The sequence below is a fragment of the Cataglyphis hispanica genome, chromosome 17 (genome assembly GCF_021464435.1).
Source record: "Cataglyphis hispanica isolate Lineage 1 chromosome 17, ULB_Chis1_1.0, whole genome shotgun sequence".
NCBI classification, from domain to species: domain Eukaryota; kingdom Metazoa; phylum Arthropoda; class Insecta; order Hymenoptera; family Formicidae; genus Cataglyphis; species Cataglyphis hispanica.
In genome coordinates this window covers 325393-345882 of record NC_065970.1, presented here as the reverse complement: position 1 = coordinate 345882, position 20490 = coordinate 325393, and the positions used below count along the sequence as shown (strand labels likewise).

The 20490-nt window shown below is 36.0% G+C and overlaps 1 protein-coding gene across 6 annotated transcripts; it reads right to left on the bottom strand.

The window, feature by feature from the left end:
* Window positions 1-971: 971 nt before the first annotated feature.
* Window positions 972-20488, bottom strand: LOC126856036 (neogenin). Of its 6 annotated transcripts, none has more exons than XM_050604195.1 (27): window positions 20131-20418; window positions 10323-10488; window positions 10089-10228; window positions 9778-9945; window positions 9552-9674; window positions 9292-9457; window positions 9065-9192; window positions 8821-8980; window positions 8612-8727; window positions 7954-8368; window positions 7726-7873; window positions 7526-7654; window positions 7237-7443; window positions 6817-7126; window positions 6573-6731; window positions 6274-6479; window positions 5993-6148; window positions 5757-5919; window positions 5491-5685; window positions 5156-5194; window positions 4837-4966; window positions 4505-4737; window positions 4106-4210; window positions 3701-3906; window positions 3405-3615; window positions 3187-3326; window positions 972-3055 (listed from the first exon to the last, which is right to left on the bottom strand). In XM_050604195.1, exons 1-27 carry the CDS (start codon window positions 20189-20191, stop codon window positions 2957-2959), a joined length of 4479 nt encoding a protein of 1492 aa, XP_050460152.1. In that variant the 5' UTR covers window positions 20192-20418; the 3' UTR covers window positions 972-2956. The 6 variants fall into 6 exon arrangements, with proteins under 6 accessions (XP_050460152.1, XP_050460151.1, XP_050460155.1 ...); XM_050604194.1 differs by having other exon boundaries at window positions 3701-3912; window positions 20131-20411; XM_050604198.1 differs by having other exon boundaries at window positions 3701-3912; window positions 7954-8128; window positions 20131-20411.
* Window positions 20489-20490: the final 2 nt, after the last annotated feature.

Below are 20490 nucleotides of genomic sequence, written 5' to 3'. Positions count from 1 at the left end.
CAGGCCCTCCGCATAGGCCTTTGTCTTTCAATCAAAAAGTATCTGTCGCTTTTTTTAACATAGTAATAGATACAACTTTAATATATATATATATATATATATATATATATATATATATATATATATATATATGTATATATGTATATATGCTTAATGTACAAAATGTTCTCTTTATCGATATAACTTACAGGTTCTTCTCACAATTGTGAAAACTTGTGCAAAGCTTAAAATCAGCGCAAAGACAATAACATAGTGTAAAATATAACTTATCTGAGAACATAACGCGTTTTTATGATTGACTTATGATAAATAAAAATGTAGCGCTACTCTTGACAAATAGAACCTTATTAGTTGAACGCATTTGAATTCTATAATATTCTCATCAAGCTAAACCAACAATAAAAGAACTTATTTGCTCTTTATATAAATTGTATTGGGCGGTATTATCACTGACACAAGTAACACATAATACTCTGAATACAAGATTGCTTCGATTCTGTTTGAAATATTGTAATCTGCAAATATCTGTGTTATAAATTTAATAGCATTTATATAAGGAGAATATCATCTGTTACTTTGCAGTGCTTATGAAAAGATTGTGCTACATCGAAATTCATACTATGCAAATTATTCTCTCACGCAAAATTAAAATATATATTTAAAAATGATAAAGCTGACATGCTGCTTTTTTAACTTAATTTATATTCGTTTCCGATATTTAATTTTGTCTTCACGAGCAAAAGTATCAAATAAGCTTAATTCATATTACTTACATTCTATTAACTCGCATACGCCTATTAAAACGTCCTTAATTATACAACTTTGTACAATATCTCGAATGTTATGAAAATACAAAAATGTTCCAAAAACAGTCGAGTACGATTAAAAAAATTCTACAAGCGTTATTACTTCATAATATAATGATGATTGTTATATTTATTAAATAAGCAAAACATAAATAAGACAAGGGAGTTGAATACTCCCTTGTCTTATTTATGTTTTGCTGAATTAAAAGTTTTTAGCGTTGGAAGGAAATGTATGTACGTATGTACTTTGACGGATATGTGCATTAATGTGAATTGGCAGTAAGTAGTTTATATAAAATGTTTGGTAATATAAATATATGAATATATATATAAATATATCTCGACGATTTGCCAGTAAAGATTGAGCATTTGTGCGTTGTTTATAAAAAAAATTTTTCCTAAGAGAATTATGTTCCTGATTGCAGTATCCAAATAAGTAAAATACATACAGATAAGTAAATTTGTACAAAGTATATGTGTATCCCAATATTTGCTTATACAACTTTTTATCAATAATACTTTAACTCGCAAGAATAATTCTTGGAGCAAATAAAACTTACTTCATTTTTAAATGGACCATATTTGATAAAGTAATCTTTATACACTTTACGTTTACAATAAAATAGCTCAACTCTAGAAATAGCGATAGATTGGTCCGAAAATATCGTGTCACTAAATTCCGCGAATGAATCTTATACATCTTTCGCGACCAATCTACAAGGAAAATCGATTGTTGATTTTGTTATACTAAACAGTTTATGGTATAATACCCATATTCGATTTTCGCATTTAACTCTAAAATAATATTTTCCATTGAGATCGTAATACTAGGTGGTTGATTCAACAAAAGGTACACGCACGAAATCTTTCTTCTTAAATGCGAGCTGCCAAGGATGTTGAGTACAGAATAAAAACTAATACATAAATCGGATTTAAAAATCTACGCCTGAATGTAATATATATACAAGTTAGAAATTTTATAATCCTTAAAGCATAAAACCGAGCATAAATCTTATGCTCAGCATCGAGTGAGAGTTAGCACAATTTCACATTAAATATCCCGATAAAAATAAAAATTTATTCATTGTTGTCAGAGACACATTATAAAATTATCTTTTTCTAAATAAATCTAAACTAGAAATGTGTTATAGATTTTGCTAAAAATGCTTTCAAATGTAAAAATATACAATAAAAATCATCATAAATCGATTTTAATAAATATAAAAATAGAATAAATATTATTCCACATTTTCCGTCTTTAATCTTAAATCGTATATTACTCGACCAAGCGATTCATGCGTATCCCACTTTTTTTAAGCGTAAATATGGCAATTATTAGTATCGACGTAGAATGCAATTATATAAGTATACAAATTACATGAATGCGGAATAGCAATGTACGCCTTTTGCTAGAACTGCAAAGCGTAGAGTACTCCTTTTTTATTTAGGCAAGATTGCTCTCTGATCAATGTATATGAAAGCACAATTAAAGGTCATCTGATTAAATTACCCCGGATTTTCATGTAAATGTTGAAGATGTCGTAACGTTTCTTATTACATTATTGTACATCGACTTTCATACACATTGTAGAAAACACATTGGACTCGATCATGTAATTGTACAACTTATGTTTCGGTCTCGGTATATGCGTCTTATAGCACATTCACACGCGATTATCATAAACATCTATAACATAAAATGCTCGTCGAGTTTTTCCCGCGGCCGATCGCGGCATTACATATTCGCATGCTCGCGCTATCAAAAATACGAAAAAACGCTGACATGCTATCGGAATTATATTGGCAAGTACACAACTTTGAGTTTCACACTCGAGATAACCAACGCTAGTACCGGAGAGAAACATTAATTATTAGAATGGAATGATTTAATAAATGACTGAATGCTACGTTCCGAATTATATCGTATTAAATCGAGCATTCGGGTCATGCGTTAATTGTGCCGTTCATCGGCGCTAATTAACTATATAACGCTCGTCTCGCGTTTATAATGCTGATAATAATCACGTAAACTGATTACGCGATAGATTCAAATGTGTTAATTAATTTACTACCTCCCAGGTACTAACATTGCGAATGTGACATTGCAGTCTATCCATCAGTTAGGATGGCACAAGGCTTAGGAACCTGCTTTAGCATTCGAATTCTGATGCTGTTATGGCATTTAGATCTTTCATGAGACCCTCTAGGTTGGCCATTTCCTGATTCAATTCTTCCGTAGAATAAGATGGCTGTAATTATAATTTAATTCGATTATAAAGTAATTGCACGAAATATATGTCTATAAATATAAAATATCGATATTGAATTATATGAGAATCAAGGCATATATTAATATAGCATAGATCTGGCAGATTTTTACCTTTAAACGTTCAACTTCTTCCGTAGTATGCGTTGGATTCGACACGGAGGCTAAACGATTTTTCGCCAATTGTGATGACGAACTTTGCGGTTTCTTGTACGGGCTTCCGGACATTGTCGGCCGCACTGTCACTTGCGATACTGCAATTATGAAAAGAATTATGTTAAGCACATGTTCAATTACATTAATAATTAATATATAGTATATATGATACTAACCACCATGCTTCTGTTGTGCTGGTGTCGAAGGGGCACTTTGCGGCGGAGGTGCCGGTACACTGAAGCTCTTGAGCGGATGGCCCTGCAGACGTTTGCTATTGTTGCTCTCCATTCCAACGGTATTGCTCATCGGTTGATTACTGTTACCGTAATGACCAGGGGCATATTGAGTGTTTCCACTGTATGACTGCCCGCTTGTGCCATAGGGTAACTGGAAAAAAAAAAAAAAAAAATTAGAGAACAATCCTGCTATTCATTACTATAGTAGCTTATATTGCAAATATTCGAAATCTTACTTGACTCTGTAGCGGTTCGTACGAGCTAGGCATATTACAGGAATCCGGACTAGATTCCGGCGTCGGTTCCAACGTCACATGCGCGCGATTTAAACTGTATTGTGCGACCGTTCGTGGATAATTTTGTCTCACCGAGGACGTATCGCTGCACGAAGTATGAATGGTCGGCTGCGATATGCTAGTATTTACAATCGGGGTAGCCGTAGCTATAGCTGCAATAAGTCGAAAACTTTGATACCTACATTAAAATGATGATTGTATTGAATATTATGTGTTTGTGTTCACTTGTCTTGTTGTAAAAAATAATTGTATTTTCCTACTGATTAATTCCTACTGATATAAAAACATATTGTTACATTATCACAATACTTGTGCACTATTATGAGTGATCTTACTACTACTTACGCTGATGCAAAGGTGCACTGTCAACAGGGAGTGTAATTAGTTTAGGTTTGTGACTTCCACGACTGTGCTGTCTGCTCAGGGTTGAGCACTTCTCGTCAGTGTTACCTAATAGGAAATGAGTAAAAAGCAACCAAATAACAAAATCAAGAAAACTGCAAATGAAATATACAGAATCTCTCTCTCTCTCTTTTTTTTAGTGTGCACTGTACTAAACTAAAATATTAATTTACAAGAAAAATTATTGAAACAATATTCTGTAATGTGCGATAAAGGAATTACTCTTGCTTATGTAAATAAGATAACTGTTAGTTTTGTGAGGTGATTCAATGTTTCTGGTGATGTTTGATTTGTGGCAGTGCAGCGCGCAATATATCCTTCATTAAAATTATACATGCTTACCCATATAACTTGGCACATAAGTACGTTTATCCAACGAACTGGAATTCCCGTGCACATTATCCTGATTATATTCCAGGTTGCCCGATCTAGGTAATGTATTACTAGTGACGCCGCTGGTAGATGGTTCACCATTTAACGATGATTTTTCTAGCGCCTTCAGCTCCATTTGGTCATGATGAATCCATAAATCTGGCGGCTTGATATTCGTTTTTTGATTCGAGTCTTTCATATATCTACGTGAAAAAATTATAAAAAAGATACATAAATAACTTATAAGAAATATAAAAAGTATTAATTATATTAATAAATAGTTTCTCAATTATAAAACATACCCTTTCTTTCGATCTGGTGAGTTTGGATTACGTTTGCAGCACACTACGACCACTACGGATATACCAGTGATAATAACAATCGAAAAACCTACTATAATATAAATCAACAGGTTGGAAAGGCCTCGTCCATCTAGAAAAAGATGAAAACAATTGTTAGTTTTATTTAAAATTCAAATGCATGTTTTATTTTATTAAAAATATGCAGATAAATTCTTTCACACTTAGGAAAGTTCAATTATAAGTTTTAATAAAGTAAAGCATACTTGTAAAAGCATGCCAGAATTAGAATACAAGAATCAAGTCCGAAATGATATCTTACCTCGATCATGCAATTCATCATAGACATCCATGCCATTGCCTACCAAGTAAGAATAAAAAAAAAGAAAACATAACAATTAACACACTAATTCATGAATGTACAACAAAAGACAACATAAAGCATATAAAAATAATATATATATATATATATATATATATATATATATATATATATATATATATGCAAATACTACACGTTTATATATACACGTTTATATACAGTTGGATTAATATATAGGTATTACTTGAAAGATCTATATTACACTGTACAACGAAACAATCAAGTTTAACATTTTCAACAACAATAAATAAATGAGTAAAAATCGAAGTATTTACTTTGTGGCGTTTTAAATGAAACCATCGTAGAAAAAGGTCCATATCCCTTGGAATTTCGAGCTTGAATCTTGAAATAATACATCATGTTAGGATGCAGAGCCTTTACAATAGCATCCATCTTGTCACCAATGACACCTTCGACTTGCCAATCGCGGTCCCATTTCGTGTTGTCGGTGGAATAGATTATAAGATATCCTGCAAATTAATATGATTCAATAAATCAATGTATTTTATTTTTTGAATTTTAGAAGGATCTTACTACTAACCTGTAATCTGTCCATTGGGTTGTTTAGGAGGTTGCCATCGCAATAGAACAGAAGTCGGACGATCTTCCACAGTTTGAATAATTAAATCCCGAGGTGCTGTACTAGGTGCAGCCTCTTGCGTTTGATTTAAAACGACCATACTCCAAGGCGAGCTTCGTTTACCCTGCAAAAACTGTTCTGTAGTACATTTATTTTTCTCAACTGTTAGATATCACCTGTGCTTAACTGTTTTTTACCTTGACCAGTTTAACCGTAAACTCATACTGCGTGTTAGGTTTTAAATCATGGATCATACAATTGAGATCTGTAGCATTGTAATATTTGTATCTTGGACTGCTACTGTGATGATAAGATGTATAACGCACCACATAATATCGATTATCGGTGACATACTAAAAATAAATATCTTTATTACAGATATTTCTGCTTATCCTTTCGTGCGTCATTTTACGAGGCTTTATAAAATAACAACGCTAATAATATTATATATATGTATGTGTGTGTGACATAAACGTACTTGACTTTTCGATAAAGTCGTATCGGTCCAATATAGCACAACGGTAGTAGCCGAGAGCACGATAGCTTTAAGGCCAACAGGTGGTATTAAAGGCACTGCGGATTCGGATACAAAACGTTCGGGAGTTCTTACATTTGCATATGCTGGTTGACCATCGCCAACATTATTCGTTGCTCTTAAAGATATTACATATTCCGTTGTTGGTTCTAAGATTATAAAAGAAGAAAACGATAAAGTTACAAAATTAGAGATTTTTATCGATTTATATAAAAATGAAACAATTTATCGCAATGTTTTACCGATAGGTTTGATTGCATAAGATCGTTGCTTTCCATCGAGAACTTGTATCTCGACATCAGGGTAACCTTTACCCCAACCTAATTTATATTTCCTCACTTTTATGCTTTGGTCTTTCGGAGGATGCCACGATACCAGTATAGAATCCGCCATAGCATTTGCTGTAATAATAGATGTGCATAAACATTTTATAACAAATTTAATAATTAAAATGTCATTTTATATTTCATACACAAATCTACATACCTCTTAGATTACTAGGTGCATTGGGTACTTTCGTTTCGTCCAAATCGTTCTCGTATGTCTCTATCTTTGTCCATTCCGTCCAAGGCCCAGTTCCATTGACGTTGAAGGCACATATGCGAACTTGATACACAACGTGCTTCTCGAGTCCATTGAGCACGTACAAACGTTGATTTCCCTCAGTTGTTACCGTAATTGGGGGCCGTCGATCTCCGGATCGGGAATCGTGCGGATATCTGCGATAACGGATTTTATAACCCGTAATAATCCCGTTCTGTCCTTCAAGCGGAGGTTCCCATCTTACAATAATACTCTAAACAAACAAAAAGGATACATATTTAAATAGAAGACAAGAGATGAAATTCTTTAAATATAATATATTCATTTATTTTTATTTGATTTAAAAATTGTTTCGAATGATACCGTTGAACTAGCTGCTTCTAACGTAACGTTATGCGGTGGTTGCGTGGGTTGTGCGCTATGAGTTCGAATTACGATATCCTTACTAAATGCGCCCGGGCCATTTTCGTTGACCGCTTGAACTCTAATGCTGTATTCCGTATAAGGCACAAGATCCACCAATTCATACGTTGTACTAGTAGTTTCACGCGTTATTTCTTCACCATCGCCCTAAGAATATAACAAGATTAAATTATTATTGACCTTAATATACAACAATAAAATCTCTACTACTCGCAATAAAATTATGTACCTCCATAAATGTAATAATATATTTAGATATTCGACCATTAATAACTTGTGGTTCCTCCCATGATAAGGTAATACTCATACTACTCGTTGCTTGACCTTCTAGATTCAGCGGAGGTCCAGGAACATTGGCCTAAAAAATCGTACAAGATGTTATAAACGAGATAGTAAACATAATAATATTCAAAGATACCGCATGCTAACCTCTATTGACGTTGTAACTTGTAATACTTCGCTAGGGGCACTAATACCTCGAGCGGTTTGCGCAACTACATGGAATTGATACGTCATACTAGGTTGTAAACCACGTATCATAGCTTCTAGTTTTTGTTGCGTGTTGACAACTCTCTCCCTATATGGATTAATGACGATTAATCCAGTTTATTTTATACTTATCTATATATGTATATATACATTTTATTTATTTCTCACCTCATGGCCCCTTCTTGTTTATAATGTATAAAATAATTGAGAGTGTCACTATTGGTATTTTCCGGCTCTTGCCAACGTAGCGTAATAAACCTTGGGGTAACGATGACTAGGCTCAGGTTCCTTGGCGGAGAAGGTATCCCACCTCCGTCAAACGCCTCCAGAGTATCCGTGTCATCTATAAAACGGGAGTCTGGATCGTAAAGGGAGTTGGGATACTTAACCGAGCCCGGGAGAAGATCCGCGGGATCGTCAGAGGGACTTATGGAAAGCGGGGGATTCGGTGTGAGTGACGACAACGTATGTCCTAGGAGAGTACTTGGATGTTGCCACGTCTTATTATACAGCTGTCGGTGTAGTAACAACTTTTTCTTAGGAACTGTCTTGGGAGTCGTTATTCTGTGGGAATTCATTCTCTCTGCGCAATATTAGCACGCAGAACAGTTAATCGGCAAGGAACACGCGAGAAAGGAAAAAATAAAGATAAAATTAAAATTTCAAATAGAAATAAATGTAAAAGTAGAAAAATATTATGAAAAGAATTACTAAAATCAAAATAAAGAAACAAAACTAAAAAAATTTCGCGTGAAGAAATATTTGTTGACCGATTAATGAAACGATGTGTGTGATGCCTTTTAAAGAGATTCATGGTAAAACTCACTGGGCTGGTTAATTGTAAGACGCGCTGAGGCTTGAACACTACCAGCAGGATTCACTCCTATGCACTGGAAAATTCCTGCATCTATAGGTAGCAATCCATTGATTCTCAAATTATATCTGGAAATAGAAAAATTTTATTATTATTTTTTTTATACTTTGATTTCACAGATTTAAGAAAAAAAATATAAAACATTTCCTATATATACATACCCATTGATAATTTGCCAATATGCGCTCAACGTAATGCGCTCACCATTCTTCAACCAGGTGATTTTCGGTTCCGGTTTCCCATAGATCTCACATTCGAATTCTAAATCTTGATTTTCACTCGCCACTTTATCCTCTGGCTTTTTTATAAACCTCGGCGGAACTGGAAATTAAATTAAATTTCGCGTTTATATATATATATGCGACAAGTTACATGCTAAAACATTATGTCTCGCAAGTTATGCACCTTGTATAATTAATTCAGCGACTGCATCCAAAGAATCCCCCTCATTTTCTGCACGGCATTGATATGAGCCATGATCTAATTCTCTGACATTTGTGATCATGAGACTAGAAGCTGCGACTTTGCGATATCTTAAAGAGAATACATCTCTCATGAATACGCACACATTATATTCAGGTTTTTATAAATCGTTGACATTCAAAGTTATGTAATATAAAATAGAATCATACCTAGAATCAAATGAGGGTGTCAAATCGAGAGCGGCGCCGTCTTTAAGCCAAAGGATTGTCGGTTTCGGATAACCGTTGGCAGCGCATTCGAGAGTCACGTCAGATCCTTCGATTGCTATTTGTTGCAAAGGCTTTGCGATAAATACCGGGGCGCTAGATTCTTCATCTGTACCACCGAATAAAAATTCATAATAAATCTAATAATGTCTCATCAAATGTGTTTAATTCTATTGCCTATTGGCCTTGATAACAAAACTTACCAATGTCACTAGATAATAATCCTAATTGTGCTTTGTTGCTCAGTCTATATTGGCCGTAACCACTAGCGTTACATCTATACGATCCAACGTCGGAATACTGAACATTTTCAATTTCCAACGCGCCTGCAAAGATAAATCAGCAAGATAAATTATATCGATAATGATTAATTTATTTACATTAGCAAATATCTCAATTAAAAACCATAAATGTGTTTACATGTCATACCTGACGGCAGGATTGTCATTCGATTTTTATCGAGCACTAACGGATGTTCGTCCTTTAACCATTGTATTTTTAATAAACTGGAGGAAGCAGGTAGAGCACAATTTAAATATGCAATTTGTCCTGCATAAACCATAGTATCTTGAGGTTCTCTTTCGAAGCCAGGCAGGCCTTTAAAAAAAAATTAATGTTACGTGCATATTTCATTACATAAACAGATCGCATTCTAAGCAAAAGTATGAAGCTTTCAGAGAATAGGATATATTCAATATGTATATATTATAATGCTGAGAAGTTTGAATGTAGATACTAACTTGCTAGTTTAATTGTAGCTGTCCGCGAGACAATCGCTCCGATATTATCTATGGAAGCTAAGCATTGATAACTTCCGGTTAACTCCGCACTACCGGCGTATACACTATTTATGTACAATGATCCATTTGCTAGCTGTGATCTACAAAATCATAAAATCGAAACATTTTTTTAGACACTTGAACGATGCAAGGGACATTAATCTCTCTCCCAGAGATGCGTGTCATGCGTATTACCGATAACTGTCTCCGATAAATGTAATCGGCTGACCATCGTCCGTGCGCCAATGTATACTCGGTGTTCCAAAGGCGCTCTTCGCCACGCAGTCCAGCCTCGCGGGACCACCCTGTTCCACCACCACATCCTGCGGCTCGATAATGAAGTCTAAACCTCCTGCGCTGACTGCAAACGATGAAACAAAGAAAGGGGAAAAATAATGACGGAAGAAACAATATTGCCTCCAATAAAACAAGTCGTACGGCGAGAATCTCTGCTGTCCCTACAATGCCCGAATTCAATTTGTCAAGTAGAAGCGATCGCACGCTTCCGGAGATAAGAATTGCGACGATAGGGGCTTCCCAGTCTGTTTACAAAGGGGATGTTTAACGATCACCCGATACACGGGTTAGAAGCAGCGCGTTATTGCAATATCAAATTTCCGTCCCGTAGTGCGTTTCGTAAACCATTTGTGCACAACGCGCGTTAGTTGGGGGTGTAGATGTTAAAAGGGGCGGAGGAAAAAGAGCCGGACTCATCGAGTGAATAGAAGAGATAATCGGCTGCGGAGAAAGAGAAAGAGACGATCCGAACAAAGGGTCGTCCAACCCATATATAGGGGCGCCCCAACTTGCTTGCCTGCTTGGCGAGACGCCCAAATGCCTGAATTTTCTCTTTGTTTCTGTTCTCTCCTCTCCATGTGTCCCTTAGCGCGATCGCACTATCGTGATACGAGACGATTTAATGAGCGTTCGCGATTTGACCGCAACGGAAAAGAAGAGACAAAGAGAGATAAAGAAAAAAAAAATGCTCGTTTGAGGGATTTTTATAGACGACAAGACGAGAGATCGTTCAGAAACGATTTCTTGTTAGTATTTTCGATAATACAATACTAGCTCTGAAAAGAATAATGATTGTATTTAAGTAGTTTATTTTATCTTTAAATCATGTTTGTATAAAATTATCGTGATATTTTATTATTGTATAAAATTATATCATTGTGATATTTTATTATTGTACGTATCAATCATTTTCATATTAGTCAGAAAATCCATATATGATAGTTTGATAAGTTTGAGGGAAAATATACTTTCTGTGTATATATAATAAATATTTGCAATTATTTATTAAATTATTTTCTAAATATAATACATGATTATATATGAGAATTGAATTTTTTTTCTTTTTTTCTTTTTTGATAAATTATCATATAATACAGTCAAGACTTTTTTTGTCTAACAAGTATTAAGAATTTTAAATTTTAATGAAATTGAAAAACAAAGCTTAATTGTTTCTTGCTCGGAAATATTTACATAAAAATAAAATGTAATTTTATTTTTTATTATAATCTAAAAAGGAGCTCTACAGAAAAGAGAAAATACAGAGATTTTATTTATTATATATCGCTTTTCTAAATCGCCTCGAATGGTGCGTAACAAACTGGAATTCTATCGGCAACCATCTATCATATGGATTTTTCTATACGCGCAATACATGTACGACATTATTCCGATATTATTCTGCATTAATCGCGGAACGCTGAAAGGCACTCGTAACTTTTGGTCTTTACAAAAACGTTCAAGTATTAGATCTTGGCTTCTTCGAAAAAAAGCTTCTCTAAGCGTTGCTTTTTCTCTTTTTCTTAGCAACACCTTGCGTTAAGATTCGACGCCCATCCGCGCAAATATTTTAATATTTAGGTAATGTATAAAATCGTAGAATGCTTCACGCTCTGAGAATATCTCTATGAGCGATGCCGACGTCATCGAGAAACGGAATGCAGATGCATCATCATTTTTAATTGTAATTCAGTAGACTCAAGGTCGAGATTAAATGTTTGAAACGACATTAGAGAATTTCTTTTCGTTGCAGTCTCAGGGAATAGCGTGAGAAATTCCATTTTATCCGCGTTATCCGCGAAATTTCTGATTAGATGGTCTCGATTCTGCAAATATATCGATTAAACAGAGCCGTTGTACTACTTCGTTATCGGATACTAATGGGCAGTTTGGCCGATCGATCGAATATTGAAACCGTTATTCTCATCAACGAATGCTGGAGAAGTGATTATTTTAAGATAATGAATTATTATTTTAAGAAAAATGGGAGAGAAAAGCTCGGTAAACACGTTCAAATAGAGATAATGAGTCGAATTACCGATTATAACGGTACGTAATTACGAGATCGATAACAATCTCCGATTAGTGTAGCGTCAATTATCGATGCTATTAAGTGGGGCATACTTTCCAGAAAATTGAGAGAAAGAAACGAACAAACTTAAGAAACGATTTCGATATGATTCCAAGGAATTTAACGTATTAATCGGGAGCGCGTAGAAGTAACATTTATTTTTATAATTCAATTATCAAGGCTAAAAAAATTTTTTTTTTGTTATAACTGTATAATCAAATTCTATTGTATTATGAACAAAATTCCCCCACACATTCAATTCTCCATCAAGAGCCACCAATAGCGAGAGTTATCGGATTATAGCTCCCAATTGGCGATTACATTTTCCCATAACCGCAGCATCGAGAATGGAGCACTCTGAGATTGAGAGTCACTGACGACGGTTATTGGGTTACAATTTCACGCTCACGGTGGTCTGTCACCTTCGAGCGCGCGAGAGCACGAACGTGAAGAGAGGGTAAGGGGGAAACGATGATCTCCGGTAGATCGACGATGGTCCGATCCGCGCTACAAACGCAATTTCCATCGCGTCGGCAAGGAAATTCCAAGTGGAAAAATCAAATCTTCAACGTACGTTTCATCGGCTATCGTCGACATATTTTTATCATCAATTATTGTTCCATTTGTTTATATTGCAGTAGCACTAATCGCATTTCAGCGAGCATAAAGACGCGATTAAGTATTATAAGATGTTAAGATAAATGATCCAAGGAATTAAAAAATTCTTTGGAATTAAAGAATTAAATAACAAACCCACACATACACTATTAGAAATGAATGTATACAAAATCATCTGTAAAATACATGTAACTTTATTTTATTTTTTATAGAATAAAGAGATTTTTTTCATTAGGATATAAAAATCTTTGTCGAGTTGCGACAAGCAATAATACTCATTAGAAAGCAAAATTAGAAATTGCATTACAATTGCATTACTAATCAAATCCCGTCATCTACCATTGGCTACCGGATAGAAGGTTAACAAAGGTAATTATGACAGCGAGATGACTGACAATGCAATAATTTCTAGATGGCATGTGACACATTGCTCTCTAAAGATACAATTTTTTTCTTCTGCCTTTTCTCTTTTTTATATAGTCTTGAAAAATAAAATATACATTCTATTTTATATTCTGTAGTCCATGCATTCCATTTCACTCTCTCACGACCCCCGTGCACTTTCCAAGTTCATGGACTCTACCTCCCTCCTTCCTTGCGACTTGCACTTCGTCAAGATGCTGACGGCTTTTCCCAGAACGAGAAAAGAAAGGGAGGAAAACGGGAAAGGAAGAGAGAAAGAGGAAGAAAAGAGAAGAAAGGTATTCGGCGCCGCGACGCTTGCATCCCGCGCTCGAAAGGAAAATAAACCATTCGGCACGTTGTACCGTTTGATTTACGAGGAGTACAAGCGAGAACCTACCGCATGGGATACCGAAATAGAGAGACCGGCAGAACTATTACAGAGTCTGTGTGTTATCGTATATGCGAGAGTATAAAATCTATCGCATGCGACCACCGGCACTTTGCACCGGGTGTTCGGTGCAAATACCACGCGATCATAAATTACAATAAGTTTAAAGTTGTCGATATAACGTGTAACAAAATATAAAGAAAAAAATTAATAGCGACAAAGATACACATTGCTTTTACCAAAAATTGCTGTTGCATTATTCAATCATTTTCACCTCCTGTCTTTTTGATTACCGTTAAAATGCATCATCCGATTGATTCGGTAAAGAAACGATCACGCGTAACATATTTTATATCAATTTTTACAACGCGCGATTGTGAAATAATATAAGGTGGAAGTTGTGCTATCGCAGACAAGCCTATACGTATCGGATGATTTCGCGCTTGACAAGATTCGTTATCAATTCTAAATGTTTGTTTCCGCTTAATCGTCGAAAAAATAGCATCTCGTCGCGCATAGTTGACACGGTCGGCTGGTAGCAAGATATCAGGAAGATAGAACAGCCGTAACTTGTCATGTGGCTGCAGATTTTCCCTAGACGAGTTTCCTTTACGACACATGCAGATAATATTATCTTTTTCTTACGCAACTTAAATGTTAACATTAAAAAAATATAAAAGAAGATATATACATTTTATCAAAAAAATATTATATAAACATCATTGTTGAAGAGATAATTGACTACAGAAAAGAAAATAATATCGAAAAAATAAACTATTTAACTAATAATAAAATAATCTTTAATGTAAATACATATTTACACACAATCAAAGCAAGAAAACTAATTAAAGGAAGACGGAAAAGATATCGAGGTTCGTACATAGGAATTCAAGTTTGGGGTTTGCTACGTACTCACGCACGCATTTACGATTTTTTATGGAACGATAAATCTCTGAGATTTTTTCGCGACGAGGATTAATATATATGCGAGACGACGGGCGCCGTGCAAGGGAAAAGAATGTTGAAAAAGTGCGGTAAAAGTACTCGACATGTGACGAACAGACCGTGAAGGAAGGCAAGGTACGCGGCGCGCGCGGCCTAAGCGTCTATAGGGTGTCTCGTAAATATTGATGAATATACGAGAATGACAGAAGGATGTCACCGCGATGTCCCCTTCGCGATGCAAAAATCTACTGTTACCTTAACAACACAACCCCTGTCCCCCGCTCCCCCCCATAAGCCTGAAAAAGACGGACAAACGTTTCCTGATCAGGTTGTTCTCGCGATCGATAAACGAGTATTCGACGAAACGTATCTCTTCTCACATCAGTTATTTCCGGTTTTAAACGTTACTTTATGTCCAAGAGCTTGGAAAATTCCTGTGAATGGTTCATATAACGTTTTCGAATGAAGCAAGTTCTGAGAGCTATTAATGACGTCATAAACTCCGTCTTGGATTATTAAGGAGTACTTGGATTATTAGATTAGTCAATGAAATACTTCGAGTAAACGTTTGATTGATTGAGCAAAGCAAAGAATCTTGTGCTTTAAAATAAAAATAGCATCAAATGGGATGTACTTTATATTATTGATAATTTTTTTATTTAATATATTATTTATATTAATTAGATTGAAAACCTATCGGTCAAACATATGTTCATGATAAATTGGGACTTAATCGTTCTTAGAGCGATCAAATCTGCTTCACTCGAAAACGCTAATGTGTATTCCGAAGGTGTATATATACGAAGATGAATTCTTCGCGAAAGAATCGCATTCTTTTCGAGGAAATCCGCGATAAAGTTTACGAGCTCCCGAGTTTTATGGAAAGTGTTAGATCGAGTGTATGTAACGTAAGATTAAATATAAATTTACAGATTACTATCTTCCGGATCGCATAAACTGTTTTCTCAACAAGTTTAGATTTTATATAATGATCGATACAATAATAGTAATAATAAATACAACTCGTAACATAATTATATAACATTAACTATAAAAAAGATATTTCGCAAATCCATCCCTGATTTGCGAAATGCGTCAAGGGGGGACTAAAGCTAGCGCGGTTTCACGTGCGTAAATACGCGCGAGATTCTGGACCGGCGCGCCGACGTCGGTTTGTGCGTGGGCGTCGGGGCGAGCCGTTGTCATTACGACATCGCACGCGTGCGGTATACGCGTCTACTACGCGGACGCGTGTCCCATATATGGACTAACTCATAGACTATCGTTTAAAAGAATTTAACTTTTTTACAACATTCGAAGGTAACGATTTTATCCGAAACGTAAAAATATTTGGTTGACGATAAAATTTATTTATTTCGCGACAATGCGAAGACTCGTTTACAATTATTTATTTCAAATAAGCTAAGAAAGAAAAAAAAAAAAGAAGCGCGATGAGAAAGGACTTTTGCTTCGCAAGCACACAGTCGTTATGCGCACAGGTAGAATCGTATAACTCTATAGTGTGGGATCTTTATATATAGACCCTCCAGAACGGTCGGGCGTAAAAAAGGATCGAGCATTGGCACTATTGTTTACCATTTAGTTTATGATGTTCTATTTGTACAGTTCTCATAATTATTCCGCGGTATGCTACACGTCGACAGGACACGATCTCGCACGGCGGGGATAACAGGTTTATTTGAACAACGAGCAGTCTGCCGAGAGAACCCCTCTCTCTCTCTCATTGTTGGAAATTTCACCAACTCGATCAACCGGAAAAGGGTCTTTACGCTGGGCATACGAGCACCAATGAAACCGAATGACGTTAAACAATGTGAAGAATAATATTCCGATATTTTAAACAAGCATTGAGAGAAGATAATAATTTGTTTCGACGCGAGGAGCCGGATAATTTTGAAATATTAATCAAAAAATAAAATTAACATGCAAAAAAATTATATACTAAAATTTAATAAAAATATTTGATATTGAATAACGGTTTCACAAATTATTTTACAAATGTCTTGCGTGTCGTTTTTAAAATATTCTGCAAGAAACTGGCAGTAAAGAGGCTCGTAATGGATAGAATACGAGGACACGAGCAGGAACGGCAACACATATTACAAGTATCGCGTATAATTGAACATTTAACACGGCGACCGCAAGCATGTAGTTCCGAGCGGAATAATTCGCGAAATGCGTGGCTTTCACCGATACTTACCGTCGCAATCGAACGAGCGAAACAATCCCAAACGCGTGCGGAAAATCGAGTAAAGCGAACAGACGCAAGGAAATATCTCCGAAGGAGCGTCCCCCGTTTAAGCGGAATGTGCGTTTTCGCGTCGAATTTCGAAGCGCGAGCAACACACACACACACACACACACGATCCGTCCGGTGTTTTGTCGGTGTGCTAAGCGAATTTCCGAACATTTCTGAAAGCAAATCCCCATTATTGTTTTTTACATATATATAATTTTCAAATCATTGTGTTAATGATTCGTCGTACAATAATCGCATCAAGCTTATAAAAAAAAAGGACTGTGAAATGTTTATCTTACAGGATGTCTCTCTCTACTCAAATATTGTAAAAAAAATTCCTGATCTTGCAGATATTTTTTCAAAATTCCAGATAAGACACCCTGCTATTTGATAGACCATTTGATCTCACGAACGTATACAAGAAAAATAATAATAATCGCGCTATATAAATTCCTTTATCAGGTTTACTTTAGCGATTCGATATATATCACCTTGATAGTGATGTGTGCGTTTTTTTTTTTTTTAAATAACGACAAGCGACGGCGACATTGGGATGCAAAATTACGTAGCGAGAATAGATGCGATGCGGTGGATAGATAGATCCGACATCCGTGTGCGAAGGAGACTGGTATACATCCGTGGAGATAGTCATCGAGGAGGAACGGTCAGAGCTTGGATGTTTACTGCGCACGATTCACGAGCGCGATAAAACCGCGCGGTTTTCGGCTCGTATATAAGCCGGAATGTTCCGCTCTGGTCTCCGTCGCCACCGCCGCAGCCGTAAAATCTCCTCGATGAATTCTTAACACATGAGACGATCGAACCAAGCGCGAACTCGCAACAATGAAGACCCCCATCGTTTCCGCTCCGACAATGTCAATTTATATTGCGATCGCGAAGGGCACACTACATTGCCTCCGCTATTGTATTGTATTATTAAAGTTCAGGGTAGTATATGTACGGCGCGATGTGATTGAAGAACGTGCACATTGCGCAGGGTCGCTTTGTTAGACTAATCGAGTCTTAATTAGTCCCGCGAGATTACTGTGATCCTGCTTCCGAATGCAATGCAAGATTATGCGGTGAATTGAATTAATTTGGTACAATAAAATTAAAAAATGGAGATAATGTGTAAAATATACAATATCATATATACGAAGATTTGGTAAAAATATTATTTTCTTATCTAACGATCGAGATGTAGTAATGATAAACGAGATTTCATGATTAATTATGCTACATAAATTAAGTTTGATTTTCCACCTGCACATATCATAGACAGAAATAAAAGTACATTCTTTAAGGAAGAAAAAATCAGCTACATCAAAAGTTAATAAATCTAATACATTTCGAGATTCATGAAACTTGACATTGCGCGCAAACACATAAAGCATTTTCAGCCTTTTAAAATAAAATTAATAATTAATTTTTGACAGCTGGTTTGTCCCAGAGAGAGAGAGAGAGAGAGAGAGAGTTCGTCTTGAAATATGAAAATATAGAGTAATATTCACGTGTTACTTCATAATTTATTTAATTTTGTTTCATTCAATTTAATTTTATAATTACTAAAAAATATAAAAATTGATTCGGTAGGAAGAGTTTCTCCGCAATTCGAATCGCAATGGAAAATACATTCCAAAAGAAGTCACCCCCGTGCTCTCGTCGGCGTAATCTTCTCTCTCGCCGCCCTCCTTCCCCCTCTTTCTCCTCTTTTTCTCCCTGCATCAATAATAGTCACCCGATGCGCAGGGTCTCTCAACTCGACTTCCTTCGTACACACAAACGACCGGATTATGCAAATTTGCACAGTTGATACCCACACATGCACAAACAGATAAAAGCGATGTAAATCCGCTTTTCTAGCAATACTCGAAATTTAATTCCCGAAAATGCTCCGCGAAATGTGATCTGGCAATGATATACAATACTCGATTTTTAGAGATGATTACATTACCGGCACTGCTTACGTTAACGGTGTCACATGTCGACATGTGATTATACGTCCGATTTTACGAGTGCGAAATATTATGTAATTTTTGCAAGACGAAATAAAAAAAAAAAAATAACGCGTAGAATGATCGCAAGTCTCAGATGAAGATAAAAAAAAATAATTTTTACGGAATTAATTTGAATTATTTTATAGGCAATCTAAATGAAAAGAATCTGCATTCTTGCGGATATTTAAGACATTATTAAATCGAAATTCGGCGTAAAATAAAGTCTTAACACACACATATATATCTACTCTATATTTGATATTTATTCAGTGTCGAATCTCGTTGGATGGAAATGTCATCAACTCTTGTCTCATTTCGCTATCCTGATTAAATTGGACGGGACTCAGCAATTGTATTTTCCGTCTCGATCTTCCGCATTTTAATTCCGGGATTAGTTCGTTTCGGCTCAATTGCATTTAAATGGAAGTCAGTATGCACATGGAAGAATAATATAAGAAACAAAGAGAAATTAAATACGGAAACTGTGCAACTGAAAGGTACAAAACTATTCTTTTGCGATTGAAATGAATGATAATTGGCAAATTAATTTAACTCTATGTCCGTTCATGTGTTAATTACTCTCTTTGTGTATTTTGTTTCTCTTTCCCTTTTTCACGAAACGCACCTATTTTAATTTGAATATACAAAGTGCAAGGTAATGTTACTAAAAACCTCTATATTTAAATAATTATTGATCCTATTCTATTTATTGTTTCAACAGCTATAACGTTTTGCTTCTGCGAATTGTCATCGCGTCGTTGACAGGTCGATCGCGTTCTCACGACGTGGTCCAGCGGCGCAGATACATTCGCGCGGAAATCTCTCTTAAAGAGCCCGAGATAGGCCAGAGTATCGCGAACGATGTCCAGACAATGAACGAATGCATTTTTAGGCAAGTGACGAATCTGTATTCGTGAAATTCTATCGTTTGAATCTCACGAGATCGAATGACAATGGATAGATAATAACGGCGGTTAAGATCGCAGGGAAAATATATATAAAATCCTCTCTCAAAAAGGACTCACCTCGTGCAAGCGACGTCAACAACAAAGCCAACAAGACGGTGAGAGGACGCGGCTCCTCCATTGGGTCAGAACGGGTCTGTCACGCACAGACTCCGACGCGCGTCGCTGAGCGTGAGACTCTCTTCCAAGAGAGCCTTTCCGAGAGAGAGAAGGAGAGAGAAAGAGAGATATCACCGCACACCGCCTCCGAGCACGATCACCGGCCGTAGCACACGCGCGCGATGTCCTGCCGAGAAAGCGAACACATGCCACTCCGCGTCTTGCCGTAGCAACGGGGCCTCTTCACCGTCGTCGAGGCCGATCGTACGACAGGTAGACTCTCACGCCCGCGGGACTCATTTTCGTACGATAAGCTCGCTA

What these genes read in the sequence shown, in the direction of transcription:
- LOC126856036 (XM_050604194.1), bottom strand. Translation starts at nt 20,191, where the DNA reads ATGGAGGAGCCGCGTCCTCTCACCGTCTTGTTGGCTTTGTTGTTGACG. An exon ending in AAACAAGAAGGGGCCATGAG is followed by an intron (nt 7,874 to 7,953) that starts GTGAGAAATAAA and finishes TAATCCATATAG; the next exon opens with GGAGAGAGTTGTCAACACGC. An exon ending in ATATTATTACATTTATGGAG is followed by an intron (nt 7,444 to 7,525) that starts GTACATAATTTT and finishes TTATATTCTTAG; the next exon opens with GGCGATGGTGAAGAAATAAC.